The sequence below is a fragment of the Panicum hallii genome, chromosome 8 (assembly GCF_002211085.1).
Source record: "Panicum hallii strain FIL2 chromosome 8, PHallii_v3.1, whole genome shotgun sequence".
NCBI classification, from domain to species: Eukaryota; Viridiplantae; Streptophyta; class Magnoliopsida; order Poales; family Poaceae; genus Panicum; species Panicum hallii.
Genome location: NC_038049.1, coordinates 43629173 through 43647104, shown reverse-complemented (window position 1 = coordinate 43647104; position 17932 = coordinate 43629173). Strand labels below are relative to the sequence as shown.

The window sequence follows — 17932 nt, the reverse complement described above, 5'->3', positions numbered from 1 at the left end:
GATATTCTGGATAAGGGATCCGGAGTCTCCGGATGTATGACCGGAGTTTCCAGGTTGCGCGGCGGAGGTGGATGTAGATGACCCTCTCAACATCAACATAATATCATCATCATCATCATCTTGATCTCCTCGTTCTTGAGGCTTTATTTCACCAGTGGCTAGCTTCTTAATTGCCTTGCTTGGTGATTCCTCCATACCTACAACACCATCAACTTGCTCCCCTTGAGAGCCATTAGATTCATCAAATGTCACGTCACATGCGACTTCAACACAACCGGAGGTTTTGTTGAAGACACGATAGCTATGAGCATTTGAGGCGTAACCAAGAAGAAAACCTTCATCAACTTTAGGTGCAAATTTAGAGTTTTTGGGCTTCTTGTTAAGAAGGAAGCACTTACTTCCAACAACTCTAAAGTAAGACACGTTCGGCTTTTTACCAAGTAGGAGCTCGTAGGCTATCTTGTTCAAGATCTTGTGTAGGTAAAGGCGATTAATGGCATGACATGCCGTGTTAATTGCTTCCGCCCAAAATTGATCCGAGACCTTGTATTCATCAAGTATTGTCGTTGCGACTTCAATGAGAGTTCTATTTTTCCTTTCGACAATTCCATTTTGTTGTGGAGTATATGGAACGGAGAACTCATGACCAATGCCCTCTTCATCTAGGATTTTTTCAATGTTGGTGTTCTTGAATTCGGTGCCATTGTCACTTCTCACTTTCTTGATCTTGGTATCGAATTCATTTTGAGCTCTCTTTGCAAATTTCTTGAGTGTATCTTGCACTATACTTTTGTCATGCAAAAAGAATACCAAGTTAAACGAGAATAATCATCAACAATGACAAGACCATATTTATTACCACCAATACTCATATAAGCCACCGGACCGAATAAGTCCATGTGTAGTAGTTCCAATAGCTTGACGGTGGCGACAATGCTTTTTGATGGATGAGGAACACCAACTTGTTTTCCGGCTTGACAAGCACTACAAATATGATCTTTCTTAAAAGAGACATTGGTTAGTCCTAGAATGTGACCCCCTTTAGGAGTTTGTTTAGGTTTCTCATCCCAACATGGGCTAGTTGGCAATGCCATATCCAACCCAAGCTAGACTTTGCCACTAAGCATGTATCAAGTTGAGCTTTTTCTTGTGAAAAATCCACTAGATAAAGCTTTCCCTTGAGTACACCTTTGAAAGCAACGGAGCCATCGCTTCTCCTAATGACGGTCACACCTTCGTTAGTAAATAAACAATTGAAGCCCGACGCACAAAGTTGTAATATGGACAACAAATTATACCCAAGTGATTCAACTAAGAGAACCTTTGAAAGAGAGAATTTCGAGTTTAGATCAATATTACCGGTGCCAAGCACTTTTCCCTTTTAATTTCCGGCAAAGGTAATGTAATGATCACCATCGGATTCTTTTAAAATTTCAAACATACTTCCTTCTCCAGCCATATGATTTGTACATCCGCGATCAATTACCCATGTGGATCCACCGGAGAAGTATTCCTACAAAACAAGATTATTCCTTCTTTTTAGGTACCCAACAATATTTGGCTACTTCAGTGTTAGTCACAAGCACTTTGGGTACCCACACATGGCTTTTCATCTTAGTGTTCCACGAGTGGTGACCCACAAATATAGCAACCACTTTACCACGATGGTTCCTAGTTAACACATAATCCGCATAAAAGGATATTTGAGAGGATGACTTTTGTATCTTAGGAGCTTAGAACTTATCTTGCTTTAATGAAGATGCGATAATTTTGGCACCTTCATCACATATTGTGTCTCTCTTGACAAACTTGATATGACTTGTCCCTTGTGTTTCACCAATTCCCTTACGGATGGGAGTAGTCATGTTCACTAGGCCTCCTTTTGCCCCTAAGGCGGCCTTCTTGTTGTTCTTGACATATGAGATGGTTTGAAATATACCATCTTCATTCTTTCCAAGTCCCTTACCTTTCTCAAATCCATATTTGCTCAAGTACTTCGATCCAAATCCCTTGGTATGTTTCTCAAACTCACCTACCCTTGGTGAGGGATTTGTCTTAAGTACTTGCTTGTGAGATGGTGCTTCTTTTTGATCCTTGATGATTCACTTGGAGTGTATCCCAAGCATCCTCGGCGGTGAGAGTATCTTCAATCTTATCAAACTCTTCGGTACTTACGGAGGAGTGGAGGATGTTCAAGGCTTGGTAGTTGCATTGCAAAATATAGGCTTCAAGTGGTCTAGGAGTTTCATCATCATCCGGAATGTCACAACCAACTTCCATGATCTTCCAAAGATCCTTATGAATAGCACTCAACTAACCAAACATTTTTATCTTCCATTGATTATAGCCCGTGCTATCAAAGTGAGGTAGCTTTCACATGTGAATTGAGGTATTGTGTTCACTTGGAATTTGAAAAGTGTAGTCATGACCCACTTGATGATAGTTGGCTCTTTTCTTCACTTTTGATGAGCTTGAGGATCTTTTCTTGTAATCGGTGTCCGAGTCATCACTTGACTCGATTATAATCTTGGTGCTGAATTTCCCTTTCTTTCTTTGTAGTTTCTTCTTCTTTTTTCATACCTTCCACTCTTGGAATAATATCTCATCATCGGTTGTTTCCAACTCATCTTCTTCTTCATGTTAACTATTCTTTTTCTTGTCCTCAAGTTTTTCAAACGACTTCTCCTTGTCAACTTCAACAGTTGGATCGACGGGAGCCTTTGATGAAGTATCACTTGACATCTTGATTCTCCAAGCGGTTAAGCTTCAAAGATGGAGAACCTCGCTCTGATACTAATTGAAAGGATCTCAAGATGCCTAGAAGGGGGGGTGAATAGGCAAATCTGAAACTTAAAATATTTTAGACAATATCAGTAACACAGATGTCCGGATACTCCGGATATATGTCCGGATACTCCGGATTTTATGTCCGGAGTTTCTGAAAATATTGTCCAGAGAGTCCGGATATGAAATAATATATACACTAACAAAATATTGATGCTGCAATTTAGATCGAGTAAATTTAGGCAAGCTAGGAGTACCTTAGGAGTTTTTCTAAACAGTTGTCTTGCTCTAGAGACTAATATAATTGTAGATCGACCTCAAACCCTAGAAGACTAGTCTCACAAGAAAATATCTAATAAAACTAATAAGAAGCATAAAAAAGAGATATAATTTGTTTCCCGAAGTTCACTCTCAAAGGAGCTACGTCTTCGTTGAGAAAAGATCCAAGAGACGGCGCTCAAGAACCCCTATGCTCCTCTTCCAAGGATGAGACCAACGCTCAAACCCAAAGTTACTTACCATATGTTCCTCTGAGAGAAATAAAGATTACAAACTTCTTATGGTGCTCACAACTTGCTTGAACACTCACAAGCGACACCTAGCCATTTAGGAGCTTGAGGCTCCAAGAGTAATAAACTTGAATCCACGGGTTAGGGATCTTGTGCTCAAGAGTTGGAATGGAAATTTGCTAGCACAAATCTTTACTCTTGCAACAATCTCACTTGAATCCCCTAAGAAAATCACTCAAGAATGAAAGAGGGGAAGTGAGAAAGCTCTCCTTTTGCTTGCTGGCGTGTTCTGGTTCAAATGAGAGAGAGAGAGAGAGAGAGATGAAGGGGTATGGGGGTATATTTATATCCTCTCTTAGCCGTTGGGTGAAGGGTACCCGGATACTCCGAGTATATGTCCGGATACTCCGGACATAGGGTCCGAGACTCCGGTCCCAAACTTCGGATGAGTAACAGTTACCCAGAGACTTCAGGTGACTGTCTGGATACTCCGAATCACAATGTCCGGACATTCCGGACATTAAACCAGACAGTCCGGACAAACATGAATTTTCACAAGAAGGCCGTTTTTAGTGGTAGGCTTGATTCTCATGATTTTTGTAGATTCTCTTGAGCACAACTACCACATCAACACCTGTGGATCAAAGTGGGATTTTTGATAGTACGATGTTCCTATACTCAATTTCAAAATAAAATCTAATTCTTCAAGTAAATTTAAAACACCGCTTTTCATTTCCTTTTTGAGGGGTTATATTTTTTAATACGCTTTGCTTTATCATTCTTAGCCCCTGCACGCATACTCCGTAACATGATTAGATATACATGTGCTTTGTCATCTTCCACCAAAACCCACTTCAGTATTACCCTCTGCATTATGCTGCTTCAAGCAATGATGTCTGGGTCACCGTTGTCACATCACCTGCCTTCTAATTCTTCACTTGTCCACCCTGCGCTTGAATAGCTTCTACGGCCCACTGAATCACCGTCATCTGCTGATAAACCCCTTGGTGGCCATTGAGGATAAACATCAGGTCGCCTAGGGACAGGCAAGGTCAGACAATCACATTTTAGCATCATGAGAACATCTGACATTGTTGGCCTGTCTGCCCGATTATCTTGAACACACAATAGTGCAATCTGGAAGAATCGAAGTATCTTGCTTGTTCCTGGTTCAACCAGTGCAGGATCTATCAGCTCCGTTGCTCTTTCCGATGACCATAATTCCCAAGCCTACAAAAGTTCTCATCTCAGATAAAAAAAAAATCTAGTCTAAAACAGTAATGACAAAATTGGGCAGAATACAGAATGGATCTGCAGTTCTGCGCAGAAACTGAAGCATCTTTTTTTAACATGGGAAATGTGTTGAATGTGCAGTGCCTTAGTATTATGTGGCTGCTGGATTTAGGGAAGCCAAGATATGGTTTCCCTGAAGAAGTCATTGCAGGATTAGCTCCAGGCAAATGATGAACAAACATATGTGCTCGGCTGCTTGCAGAGGATGTTCAGATACGATTCAGGAGCACAAATACAAATCAAGATTGCAGATATAACGAGTTCCAGAAATGTTTACTTACATAAACAACCAAGGATTGCCCCTCAGGGGACAAGGTTGAAGCATTTCGTGCAGTGATTATCTCGAGACAAGTAACACCAAAGGAATACACATCGCTCTTAGTTGACATAATGCCAGTGCGACAAAATTCTGGCTCAATGTAGTATCTGCATGATCAAACAATTCGGAACATTTAAGAAACAGGAGCTTAATGTCATGATTGACTAGTGCATTAGATCATTAGGTGTATTCTTACAAAGTCCCTGCCACCCCGACAGTGTCTGTCTCATCTTCATAACTTAAGACTTGCGCCAAGCCAAAATCAATAATTCTAGGAGTCATATCCGAATCCAAGAGAATATTGCTAGGTTTCAGATCCCCATGGACTATGCGTGGTCGGGAGTGCTGGTGTAGATAAACAACACCCTGGGCAATACCTTCAATTATCTGAAACCGTTTAGGCCAGGCGAGTGAGACGCCTGCTCTTAGCTCTGCACCAATAGAAAGACATTTAAAGGGCAAATTAAGAAAAGAAAATACTGCAAGGAAAGCAAAGTATTAAGTCGAGTATACCATGAATTATAAAGTGTAAACTTCCTCTTGGCATATATTCATAGACCAAAATCCTGCTGTCTCCTTCAATGCAACATCCCAGAAGTTTATGTATGTTTGAATGCTGAAGTTTCGAGATAATCTGAACTTCGTTTTCAAATTCAGCTCGACTAGATATATGTTCTCCACGATAGAATTTTATTGCAATAACAACCCCATTTGGCAGTATGCCCTGAAATTGAGGAAAAAGAACTCTAAATTTGATCAATCCATACCAACCCTATTCATATTTGTCAAGTTGTTTGCATATAGATAAATTGCATATGCAATTTTTTTTTGTGAAAACAAGTATGTAATTTTAGTTTACTAAAGTACAGCTTATCTTCATAGAGACATTTTTTTTCAAAAGAAGAAACAGGGAAATGGTAAAATAATTTAAAAGGCAAACAATTTGGTGGCTAGTAAGTTTGAGTAGTCAGTCATTAGTGCTATACCTTTTCAAAGGAGCAGTTTCCATTTTTCGTGAATGCAGGGAGTAATGAATAATGGCTAACTGAACAGAACATTAGGAAATTTACAACATACTCTTATGAAAAATCCAATTTGAACAATGCAGGACTGTTCATTAAATTTTGAGTAGCTAAGTCATTATTGTCAATCATTAAGGAACTGTCTCAATTATTAATAAAGCTAGGTGTTAACGAATAATGGAAGAACTGGATAGTAAGAAATTAAAACACAGTAATATACTCTTTCATGAAAAAAAAATCCAGTTGGAACCAAGCATGTACTGAGAAAATTCATTAAATCAAAAGGCAAGGCAAGAACACTCTACAACTTGAATATAGAAGAAATGTTTTTATAATTATATGAAAATAAATCAAGCAAATATAGTACCTTGTAAACATTAGTATAACCACCTCTTCCAATTATATTGTAAGATGAGAAATTATTTGTTAACGCAGCCAACTGAGAGAACTTGAAAACTGTAAAGCCTACTGAAAAAGAGACAGGAAACAAGAAATAATTGCTCAGAACATTTCCTTCTTCACACCTAATGCTGCAGTAAATCTAAGCTTATTTTCCTTTTTACCTGTCAGTTGAAACCTCATTTCCCCTTTGGCACTGGATGGGGTTTCGAACCATATTTCATTGAGAGAGCCCACTAGCAAAAAGGAAATTCAATGTTTCAAAGAATTAAGATTAGAAACTGGTGGTAGAAAGGAAAGCTTTCACCTTTTTCTGCATTGTACAGGTAAATGCTATATTGACTTTTACTTTAAAAGATGCACAGCAATTATGATAGATGTAATTTAATGATAAGTGTTTTTTTTCTAGCATGCTACCTGTTTGTTCTTGACCAATGAGTCCCTGAATGAATTCAGGTGTTGATGTATCCCTTCGAGTCCACTGAACAAGCCTTCTAAACCAATGCCTCCTTTTTGGCAAAACTTGAGCATTCTTACATCCTACAAATAACTGATTTAACAATGATACATCGATGCTAGCAATAGTAAAAGAACCAAAACTAAGCGTGAAATATTCAATTTTAATTGTCAAAAGAAATAGTACATAGAAATGCAGTTTGAAGGCGATAGTTAAGAAAAGAATATATATGAGTTTACTTTCTAGATCTATCATGCTCAGCAGCATCATGAAAGGAAATACCATAATGTTTCTGTTCTTCTACTGCAAATGGCTTGGTTACTGTTTGAACCTCTACTGATTCATTGCCGTTGTCATCAGAGGCGCTTTCTTGAGTCCTGAACATTTTGCACTATCACACTATTAAACGCTAAAAACTTAAAACTTGAAGACAAAATAAAGTAGGAGTAATCATGTTTGTCCAAGTCTCATATAATAGAGTTATCGAGGTATGGAAAGAGCCATGGTCTATAGTGTCCGCAAAGCACCTGTCCAGGAGAATTAGGACTCGTGATCTAACACATTTCTACTGCAGACCTCTGATCTTTGGCATGCCATAACAAATCGATAGTTGATGTAATAGTTGTAATTTAACAAGAAACTAATTCTCTAATAAATAAAGTCTTCCAAATCTGAAGACTCCATATTACTGAGCCAGATAATGGAATATATGAGCCACAACTGATATATGACAAATAAATTAGTGGCGCCTCTTACTTTGCTTAAAGAAACTTCCTCTTACTATTTCAACACAAGTGATGTAAAATGTCATTCAGAGGGACAAACACGTCATATGATCAGATACAAAGGGGAAAATGATATTATAAACATTGTACCGATAATCAGAGTTTGTGTGACTAGGAAATGACTCCTGTACCTCTTCCGGAACCTGAAATGATAAAGCGTCTTAGGATTTTAGAATAATAAAATTGATGAATCAGGAGATGGCTGTAATTATGTCAATGAATGATGACAGTATGAGCTAGGGTAAATAGAATATTTTTTGTTCTAACTTCAAGAAAACATGCGTTTATTCAGACGGAATTTTTAAACGTTCCAGTATATCTGTTTATGCCAATAAAACAAAAGTCTGCAAAATTAACATGGTCATATTCCTGTAGATATTAGTTAATTTTCATAAACAAGATGTAATAAATTCTAATCCAATTGATAAGCATTGTTTTGCCTTCACTATGCACCGAATTTCATGGAAACTTCGTTATGGGTCACCTATGTTCAATTACAAGCAAGCGACCTCAAGAGTGTCATAAATGTTGCATGAAATTGCACCATGAGTTTCATAGGAGGAAAAGAATGACAAATAAATATAGATTGGGTCCTCTCATGTTTTAACATAATCCCTTCAGAAAGCATTCACTTTAGTGAAACCCTGAAATCCTATTGAACTACATTCCTGATATAAAAGCTATGGTGGGCATGTACCAGGAATTGCGCCTTCAGTCAAGCACTAACCAGCTTCATCCAGTAAGTCCTAAACTCACAAGAGCAATAATACAGATGCAACTAGTCCAACATGTATACCTGGGGCTGGGTGCCTGAAGGATGGGTACGACTGTAAATTCCGCTCAAAAAATATCTGGTGTCGATGTGGCTGATCAATGGGTAGATCCGGAGATATGAATCAATTCTGTCCCGCACATCACGGAACTTTTGAGCCTGGTTCCATGCCATGAAGAAGCGGTACATGACGTTGCTCCGCTGGCATGACGTGACTAGCACGTACGCGTTCCGAAGGGTGTCCTCCAATCCGTCAAGTGGTCTCCTGATCTCCGGGCGCTGCATCATCTCTGACTGCTGGAGCACCTGCAGGAGGTCGCCGATCATCATGACATGGTGCACAAGCTGCCGGCACTCCTCCCTGTTCCGGTGAACTGTTTGCACGGCCTGGATGATCATCGAGATGAGACCACCAGCATCCACCCCAGCCAGCTGCGCAAGGGTGGCAGCCTGCCCCAGACCGTTCCATAGCGCCATCTTGGATGCTGTCTCCTGATGCCTGTCTACACAATAAACATGACCAACGTCCAGTTTATGCAAGATGAAAAACAAATTTCTAGATCCCCTCACATTAGTAATACGCTTACCTTTCTCAGCAGTCAGTACCACACCCACCTGATGTATTTAGAACTCAGGCTGTTGAGGCAGGCAGCACGAGACAGTTGATTCCGATGGCTCTTTGTATTTAGGTGTCTTGGTGATACACTGATCACTGAGACACTAGTCCCCAACACCGTCTTGGACGCTAGCACAGTCTCAAGGAACGAAGGTCCCAGGAAGGCAGCCGATAGAGAAGCCTCCAACAAATCGTGTTGAAAAGCTGAAGTCCAAGAAAGTGGCCGCAAGATAGTGGACTTCCAAGGAAACCGCGTTCGTTGGACTTGGACCAATGTTCCAAGAAGGCGAGACGCCATTGGCCCGAAGACTACGGCAGAAGACTGCATGACGAGAGATGATGCTTGGAAAGCCAATCAACCCCCCGGCCAGCCGCGCACTCCGGTGCGGCATTTCTCCGAACACCGTCGCGGCGCTCCCGCCTTTTCCAAGAACGCGTGGCTCCGCCCGCCGGGTCCGTTTCCGGCGGCGAGAGAGGGGCTTGCGAAGCATCCGCCTTGTCGCTCGAGTGTCCTACGACGCCTCCGGCCTTCTCGCCCTAGTAGGCGTAATCGGTAATGATCCGCCGCGCCGGCGGCGACGAGGAAGAGGAGAAGAGTCCTGACCTCCTCTGTTTCTCGGTAGGATTGGGGAAAATGCGTGGGCCTTAGCAGAGGAACCCAGCAGGCAGGGCAGCTTGAGAAGAAGAGGAGCAGAACTTGAACGCGCGGGCGCCGTCTCTGCGAGCTACGGGTGCCACGGACCCCCACCGTTTCCGGCCGCCGCGCGACCTCTCGGTCGACCGCGCCGGCGCTGCCGAGGAAGACGCGCTGCGGGTGAGGGAGCCGCAGAGGACTGGACGTGATGGCCTGGAAATATTGAAGGGGGCAAGGGACGCACGGCGGCAAGGTCAGCGGTGGCCGGCGGGCGGCGGCGCGGCGTCGCCGGATGCCATGCCCACCGCCCCTGAATGTTCTGCAGAAGAGACCCCGAAAATTTGCAAATATGCCCTCACAGTTTACATATACCCGCCAGACCCCTAAAGTTTTACAAATACCCCTATTAATCGCGATCCGAACATTTGCAAACGGACCCCCTGCCCCGGTCTGGATCGTCACTCCCCGCTCCGATCTATCAGCCGCCACCAACCGCCGGTCAAAATCGTGAAGCTCCGACCCGACTCAAGTTGAAGGCAAACAGTTGCTCCATTACTCAGTGGTAGGGGCGTTCGATTCATCAACGTCCCCGGCGAGCCGAGCGAATCGAGCAGCCGTGCGCTTGACTTCACCGGCTGCCCGGTCGTCGCGGCTTGGTCCGTAGCGAGCCTCGCCGCGAGCAGAGTATGACGAAGCAACTAGGGGCTTGCTTCAGGTCGCAGGCAGCAGATGAAGCATCTTGCAGGAGCTGGTCGTCCACAACATGGACAATCTCCGACGAACACAGGATCTGTGGATCTCTTTCAAGAAGCATCATGATCCCAAAGCTGAACACGTTGCCCTCACGTGATGCCATCACAAAGGAATGAAGGATCCATACTCTGCTCAAGAAATTCAGAAAACAAAATGTTAGCACGATAGATTACACAACCAAATTGAATTGTATTGATCGCCCCTTGAAACCTGGTGTTCTCTACTTTTGGATGTAACGTGACCTTTGTTGCAAACCTCTCTCTCCCCCTGCTGTAATCCAGACGTGATGTGCCGACGTTGTAAACCTTCCTGGGCTTTGCCCGTTAATTGGGTTCAGGTGGGCGATCTCCGCCCCCCGTTGTTGCCTCAAAAAAAGAAAATGATCGACACGATCAAGGGTATGCCTACAGTATATAAGTGATAATACCCGGTGCCATGGAACCAAGTGATCCAGGTATAGTTGGTACTTCCTCCGTTCTATAATACTAAATTATAGATCGTTTTGGTAAATAAAGATGCATGAATTTTGCTACGCACTTAGATATATATTGTGTCCAGATACGTAGCAAAATTTATGTATCTAGCTTTACCAAAACAACCTACAATTTGAAGGAATATGATTGATATTATAAAATAGGCAGAGAGGAAAGAGACGTTAACCCACCATGGATTATACAGCAGCGACTAGCAGCTGGCTGCGCAAGACACCTACGCAATTGCAGAAAGATTTTGAGAGTTATCCAGTTGACTCTAAGCATCGTAGAACTGGACCTTGGAAGCCTGTAGAGCAACACGCGGTCAGAGTTGCCGCTCCAGTTGTAACTTGCAGTTGGGTCGGTATGGAGAAGATCAACCTGGAGAAGAAAGCATCCATGGTGAACAAGGCGATCAACAGCATTAGCAAGAATAGAGCACTATTTTAACGGACTGGCATAAGGCCCATGGAATCAAATAACAGTGCAGAGAGATCACCAGTGAACAGTTGGTGCTCCTTGTGGGCAAATCGACGAGCACCTACCTGGTGCGCTACCATGTTCGTGTTCGTAAAGGACAAGCTATCCATTCTCAAAACTTCATGTTCGTGAAGCCACAATACAAAAGGGGGTCTCTGAGAACAATGATAGTGCTTACAACTTTACAAGCACAGTGCATAACACAAACTGAACGTTCACAAGCACAAGACAGGTCAGAAAACGAACTGGTCGGGAGATGACTCACAGCGGTAAAACTACACATGTTCCCTATACCCTCCTCCGACTTTACAACTTCACATCTTTTGGCACGCTTAGCGCGAAATTCCTCACACCTTGGAGGGCCCTTCTTCTGGTGTACCGCGGCTTCCTTGGGGCCGGCACCTCTTTCTTCCCATTTAGCATCTCAAGAACATCCGCCATGCTGGGGCGGTCCGCCGGATTAAGTTGGGTGCACAAGAGTCCGACCTCCATGCATCTTTTCATCTGCTCGTGCTCAGACGTGTCACACAAGGGCAGAAAGTCTATGTCCTTTATCGATCCAACTCGCCGCACCTCCCAAGCCTGAGAAACAAAAGCATCATTGAACATAAGCTTAGTTGTATTGTAAACGACACACTACAGGACTGTATTTCGATTGTGTTCTAAAAAATTTTGAACATGTCCATTTCACACTTCTCGACTATGTACTTTGAAGTTTCAATTTTCGGTCCCAACCATGATTGGCTGATCAGCACTGAATTGCGGTGATTAGCTGATCAGCACTGAATTGCGCTCAAGGTTCACCTGGTGATCGTTTTGCCATTGCTGGCCATTGGCAACCTCTTCTCAGTATAGGTTCTATTTTTGTCATCAATTCTAATTGTATATAACATTTGCTTGGCTTTGAATCCCGCTTGAGGTCACCTGATGATTGTTTCATTTGAACAATTTGATTTTCTACCATTACTAAGACATCTATCCACCAGTTCCACAGACCCGAAGGAGGCTGCTGCAGTGTCGACCAGAAGCACAATGGACTTGCAGTGGTCTGTGATGTGGTTTGATGGAACCATTTGTGAAAAAAAAGGGAACATAGCATGGGGATCTGATAATGCCAAACACTTGAGAACCTGAGCCCTGTTACTAAGAAGCTTGGCAGGGACAGGACCTCTGCAGATATTCTTTCCCAAAAGGCAATTTCTCAAACAGCTTAGCAGGCCCTCCAAATAAACCATATGGTATGGCAGGCAGGATAAAACGCCAGCTAGCTAAGACTGGCACTGACTGGCACTAAGATGCAGGATCACAGATTGTAATAAATTTTCTTCTGTTGAAATTTCAGGAACGATAACAGACTAATGCTATGGTATATGCATGTTGGCATTTAAATGTTGAGCTTACCCATTCAACTGAAGCTTGGCGACGAGTTGGTTCAAAGCTGCACAAACTGCTAATGATCTCTAGAAGGATGACGCCAAAACTGTACACGTCATACTTTGTTGACAAAATACCTTCCATAATATATTCTGGAGGCATATATCCCCTGAATAGTTAGAAACAAATGGAAACTTTCAGAAGAAAATTAATGTGGAAAAAAGTAAAGAGAGGCTATTGGATATATTCAGGGGAGAGTGCCTTTACATCGTGCCAGCTAAGCCGTTAACATCACGAGTGGTCATATCACCATGATCCAACATTCTAGCTATTCCGAAATCACTAATCTTTGGATTTATATGAGAATCCAAGAGGATGTTGCTTGGTTTCAAGTCTGAATGGACAATGTGTTGCACATGAAGATAATTTAGGCCATGTGCTATCCCCTGGATTATGCGGAAGCGGTTAAACCAATCAAGTCCGAACCCTGAGAAAAAAGATCATTAGACCAACACTTAATATAGAAAAGAAAGCTAAAAGAAAGTTGGTTCAATTGTTGTTATTTTTTTAGAAAAAGGAAAACATGCCTTCCAAATTTTCCTCCAAGTTTCCATTCGGCATGTACTCTTCGACTGAAAAATATAGCCTCCCTTCAGCTTGATCTTTTTCGTCTGCTGCCCACGCCACCATTTGTATGACTGGATACCCATATCCTAGAAGTTTAACTATATTTTTGTGCTGAAGCTTTGAAACAAGATTAAGTTCATCATACAGGTGATCCCGTGAAAATATAATTGAGCTTCGGGATCTCTTGATGGCGACCACTAAACCGTCTTTTAGCACACCCTGAAAAATGCAACAATGAAATTAAATTATGTGAATGTTTAACAAAGATAAAACCTCAAAATCAAGAACTTGTGATGTATCAGTGGTGATGTGCCATGTCTGTTTACTGCTGCAGCAGGCCAAACTGTTGAAATTTCGCTTTTACATTGAAACTGGTCTCGGGTTTTCCCTAAAACTGCTGAAAAAAAAAATGATAGTCCTGATAGTTCCCACTTTCTTCTCAGCAGGAGACATTGGTTTGTATACAGAACACTGGCATTATATATAATAGGGGAACATGGCTCACCTCTATTTGGCTGGACAATATGTAACTACATGATGCAATACGAACCATCAATGCACAAGCCTTAGTATGATAGTTTAGGAAAGTATTTGCACAAAAATGACAGCTAGGGCATGAATTATTTGTTTTAGATAAGTCATCTCCAGTCATTTTGATCAAATCTTTTATTTGTGATCTTTTGAGTTACACTACTCGATAGACACGCCTAATTCTTCAACAAGGATTAAGCACCAAACCATGTGAACTTTTAAATACCGATTCACCCTAAGATTTACAGTAGTATCCTGAAACACGTACTGGCTCAAAAGATCAATATTTTGAGATATACCCTGTTGGTTTACTACAAGTTCTTTTTAGCATGGCTGCTAACAATTTTTATCTCAATTTGGAAGGGTTTTTTATTTCAATTTGGAAGCTTTTCCATGTCTTAGTTACATGACATGTGCTTTGTTGAAAATCATGGAATTGATGACTACTGTCATGTGGAAGGCACAAAATGGATCCAAAAATAGCAAGCCAAGCAGGTGGAGTACCTTATAGACACTAACAAAACTACCTCGCCCAATGAGGTTTTGATCTGAAAATCCATTTGTAGCAGTCTCCAACTCTGACAAACTGAACTTTGTCAAGCCTGTCAGACAAAAAATCATGCGAATGTGAAACTGTAAGAGCACTATCACTTGAATAGATTATAGTAATACTGATGACTTTGAGGGACCAAACTGGTAATTGGTAGACATTCAATATTGATGTGAAAGTAGCTAGCCTGTCTGCCTATAACAAGTAAATGTATGGACAGGAATTACGATGAAGTGAGTGCCATAAGAGACATCTTAGGGCCTGTTTAGATAGCGTGTAAACGCAAAAAGTGTAAATGCAAAAAAGGTAGGTGTAAAACTTTACATCTTTTTGCATTTATCGGTGTTTAGAAGGAGCTCGCAAAAACGCAAAAACGCAATAACGCCGCCGCCGCCGCCGAAGACAGAGCTCGCCCCCGAAGCGCCGCCCGCCGCCCCCGCCGCCCGCCCCCGAAGTGCCACCCCCGCCCCTCGCCGGCCCCGCCGCGGTCCCCCACGCGCCGCCCGCCGCCCCCGCCGCCCGCCCCCAAAACGCCGCCCGCCGCCCCCGCCGCCCGCCCCCGAAACGCCGCCCCACGCCAGCCCCCCACGCGCCGCGCGCCGCCCTCGCCGCCCGCCCCCACGCGCCGCCCGCCGCCGAAGCGCCGCCCCCCGCCGGCCCCGCCGCGGCCCCCCACGCGCCGCGCGCCGGCCCCGCCGCCCGCCCCCGACGCGCCGCCCGCCGCCGAAGCGCCCCCCGCCGGCCTCGCCGCGGCCCCCCACGCGCCGGCCCCGCCGCCCGCCCGCCCGCCGGCCTCGCCGCGGCCCCCCACGCGCCGCGCGCCGGCCCCACGGCGGCGGCGGGGGGGGGGAGGGGGAGGGGCGGCCGGGGAGCAGCAGGCGGCGGTGCTGGAGCTTGGCTGCGCCGGCGGGGGAGGGGGCGGACGGCGGCGGGGGAGAGGGGAGGGGGACGGGGCGACTGGGGAGCGAGCGAGAGAGGGGAGGCAGGGCGGCGGCGGGGGAGAGGGGAGGGGGAGGGGGACGGGGCGACTGGGGAGGCACTGCGGGAGAAGGATGCACGCGGCCCGATGCCCAAACGTAAAATTTCACCGACCGGCCCGTTTAGATGTGTAAACGCGAAAAGACCGTAAAGGCGAAATTTTTTTGCCTTTACGGGCCGATCTAAACAGGCCCTTACATGGGAAGGGAGCAGACTGCAACACGCTTCTGACAGGTACGTTGTTTTTACTGTGATTCATCAATCCACATCTGCCATTTCCATTCAGCAACATTATTATACGATTTTCAATGCGAGTGAAACTCAAATGAAGTGCATATTTCAAAGCTTGCAAGTTACCATGCTAATTTATTATATTTGATACCCAACAGTTAAACAAATTAGATGCTAAAAGTGACATTTGGAAAAGCTCCGAAGCCGACAAAGAGTGCCTTGCTCAATTACTTGATCAAATTGCTTATATGGATAATCAAAATAAATGATCCGCTCGGTAATATGGAAGTACTGTGGCCATAATGGCTCAAAGTACATTGATGTAACAGCTCAAGGGAGTAACAGAACTGGCCCTGATTACGCAATGATTTGATTGGCTTATAACCTTTATTTAGGGTGTGTTCGTTTCTTCCCCTCTAAAATTTAGTTCCGTCACATCAAAGAAAATCTTGCTATTTAGAAGTATTAAATAAAATCTGTTTATAAAACTTTTTGCACAGATGGGTGCTAATTCGCGAGACAAATTTAATGAGCCTAATTAATCCATAATTTGTTACAGTGATGCTACAGTAATCATCCGCTAATCATGGACTAATATACCTCATTAGATTCGTCTCACGAATTAGCCCTGGGGTTCTGCAATTAGTTTTGTAATTAGACTTTATTTAATATTTCTAAATGACAAGATTCTCTTTGATGTGACACTTCTAAATTTTACGCTATATGAAACGAACACCCCCTTAGAATGTAAGATGGAATGGCATAAGGGACACAATCTGCATGTCTAGGCATTGAAAAGTTAATCTTTTGTTAGTCTGTTAGAAAATTGCTTACAAGTTTTGAAACCAAGTATAATTTACATCATTTCAGGTTACAGTAGCACAACGGAGATAAATGTGTTGCAATAGATGTCTAACCTGTCATCATAAGTTGAATGACTGCAATGTGAGTTCTCCACCGCCTCTGCATTCTATTAACACAAAGATTTGGATGCAGAGGATGAAGGATCTGCCATCCATACCATCAAATCAAATTAAGCGGTATGTAGGTGACTAGTCGTACCGTTGGGGGCAGAGAGCAAGCCACATATTGAATACTTGTCAAAATAATTGTGGCATTGACATTGGCAGCGAAGATCCCGTCCACCATTTGATCTGAGATGTCCTGCTTTACTTCGCGCAGCTGCTTGGCCAGGTCCCCAGCCATGCAGAAACGGCACATGATATTCTTCTTCTGGCAGGCGACGATGAGGCCGTGGGTGCGGGTGAGCGTCTCCTCGAGCGCCTCCAGTGCATCGCACATCGCCGGGTCCTGTATCATCTCTGTCTCCTGAAGCCGCTTCAGGAGGGCGCTGACCCTTAGGACGCGCTTTCTGATCTCACGGCACCGCTCCTTATTCTTCCGGACGGTCTTGACTGCATCCTTGATGGCAAGCGCGACTTTGACAATCTTCTCCACACTGGCCAGGGGATCGGCCATCTTGCTGACCGTTCGGTGCAAACTACATGCCAAACAAGCAAATTACGCACTAAAATGGCCTATTGCATAACTATAACTGAACTGGTAATCAAGCTCATCAAGAAACCTCTATGACCTTCTCTTCCTTGTAACAATCGAAGTAACAGAGCAAGAAAGCATACAGACCTTATATATTGACTCTTTTGCGTTTCTTCTGGTCACCTCTTCTTCCTATCCTGTACCAAGTGATTGCCGGTCTTGTAGTGGTTGTCAGAGCAACCAGTGAACAAACTCATCGGAAAACTGCAATCTCTTTGGCAATGGAGTACTCGTCCAGTCTCCAAGATGGAAAGGCCATCTTGTGAGCCGCCATGGGACTCTGGCTACCGCGTGGAACGAAACATCCGAGAAGACGACTGGCAGAAGCCTCCAAGGAAGCCGTCGTTTTCAGAGGTGGGCAGATCAACTCCACGCTAGAGAGGAAGTCCCGCGCTTTTATTCGATGATTGAGACTCGACGGTGAAGAATAAGATCGTCGAAAATTCAGCGTATGATGGGGACGTCGATTTTACCACCGCGCGGCGGCGCGCCCTGGTGCCGCATTTCTCCGAACATCTTCGCGGCGCTCCAACAACGGACCGGGCGCACGCTTCCGGCGGCGACGAGCCCATCGTGCAGAACGAGAAGCTTGCAGTGCGTCTCCACGACACTGTGTCGTGGTAGGGTAGGAGGCCTACTAAGTAAAACCCCGCCGGATCGGCGGTGGCGTCGAAAAATTTGCAAATTTGGAACTCCAAATACCACGCTTCGCAGTTTTAAAATTGGAGCTCCAGTTATGTTACTCTTGATTCCACTGCCATTGGATATTTTTCCTACCTTTTCTGTTT

The 17932-nt window shown here is 44.0% G+C and overlaps 2 protein-coding genes across 5 annotated transcripts; both read right to left on the bottom strand.

The window, feature by feature from the left end:
- Positions 1–3843: 3843 nt before the first annotated feature.
- Positions 3844–10200, bottom strand: LOC112902102 (G-type lectin S-receptor-like serine/threonine-protein kinase B120). 4 transcript variants are annotated; one of them, XM_025971021.1, is made up of 11 exons: positions 8956–10200; positions 8365–8839; positions 7659–7711; positions 7066–7160; positions 6744–6866; positions 6491–6562; positions 6295–6395; positions 5419–5629; positions 5102–5336; positions 4868–5012; positions 3844–4523 (listed from the first exon to the last, which is right to left on the bottom strand). In XM_025971021.1, the coding sequence occupies exons 1-11, from the start codon at positions 9282–9284 to the stop codon at positions 4209–4211; spliced, it is 2154 nt and encodes a 717-aa protein (XP_025826806.1). In that variant the 5' UTR covers positions 9285–10200; the 3' UTR covers positions 3844–4208. The 4 variants fall into 4 exon arrangements, with proteins under 4 accessions (XP_025826806.1, XP_025826807.1, XP_025826808.1 ...); XM_025971022.1 differs by having other exon boundaries at positions 6295–6392; XM_025971023.1 differs by having other exon boundaries at positions 8365–8843; positions 8928–9097.
- Positions 10201–11383: 1183 nt separating this feature from the next.
- On the bottom strand, positions 11384–17569 carry LOC112902115 (cold-responsive protein kinase 1-like). The gene is made up of 9 exons (XM_025971043.1): positions 17232–17569; positions 16650–17088; positions 16505–16557; positions 15555–15625; positions 14333–14430; positions 13258–13516; positions 12938–13157; positions 12698–12839; positions 11384–11878 (listed from the first exon to the last, which is right to left on the bottom strand). Exons 2-9 carry the CDS (start codon positions 17064–17066, stop codon positions 11603–11605), a joined length of 1536 nt encoding a protein of 511 aa, XP_025826828.1. The 5' UTR covers positions 17067–17088; positions 17232–17569; the 3' UTR covers positions 11384–11602.
- Between the last annotated feature and the right edge of the window lie 363 nt (positions 17570–17932).

Bases quoted from the DNA above. Each gene is read 5' to 3' on its own strand.
- LOC112902102 (XM_025971021.1), bottom strand. From the start codon at position 9,284: ATGCAGTCTTCTGCCGTAGTCTTCGGGCCAATGGCGTCTCGCCTTCTT. The intron at 6,396-6,490 runs GTAAAAAGGAAA...TCTCTTTTTCAG, and splicing joins AATGAGGTTTCAACTGACAG to TAGGCTTTACAGTTTTCAAG. The intron at 5,337-5,418 runs GTATACTCGACT...CTATTGGTGCAG, and splicing joins TTTACACTTTATAATTCATG to AGCTAAGAGCAGGCGTCTCA.
- LOC112902115 (XM_025971043.1), bottom strand. From the start codon at position 17,066: ATGGCCGATCCCCTGGCCAGTGTGGAGAAGATTGTCAAAGTCGCGCTT. The intron at 16,558-16,649 runs GTACGACTAGTC...TTGTGTTAATAG, and splicing joins CTTGCTCTCTGCCCCCAACG to AATGCAGAGGCGGTGGAGAA. The intron at 14,431-15,554 runs GTAAGGGCCTGT...TTTGTCTGACAG, and splicing joins GCAGTCTGCTCCCTTCCCAT to GCTTGACAAAGTTCAGTTTG.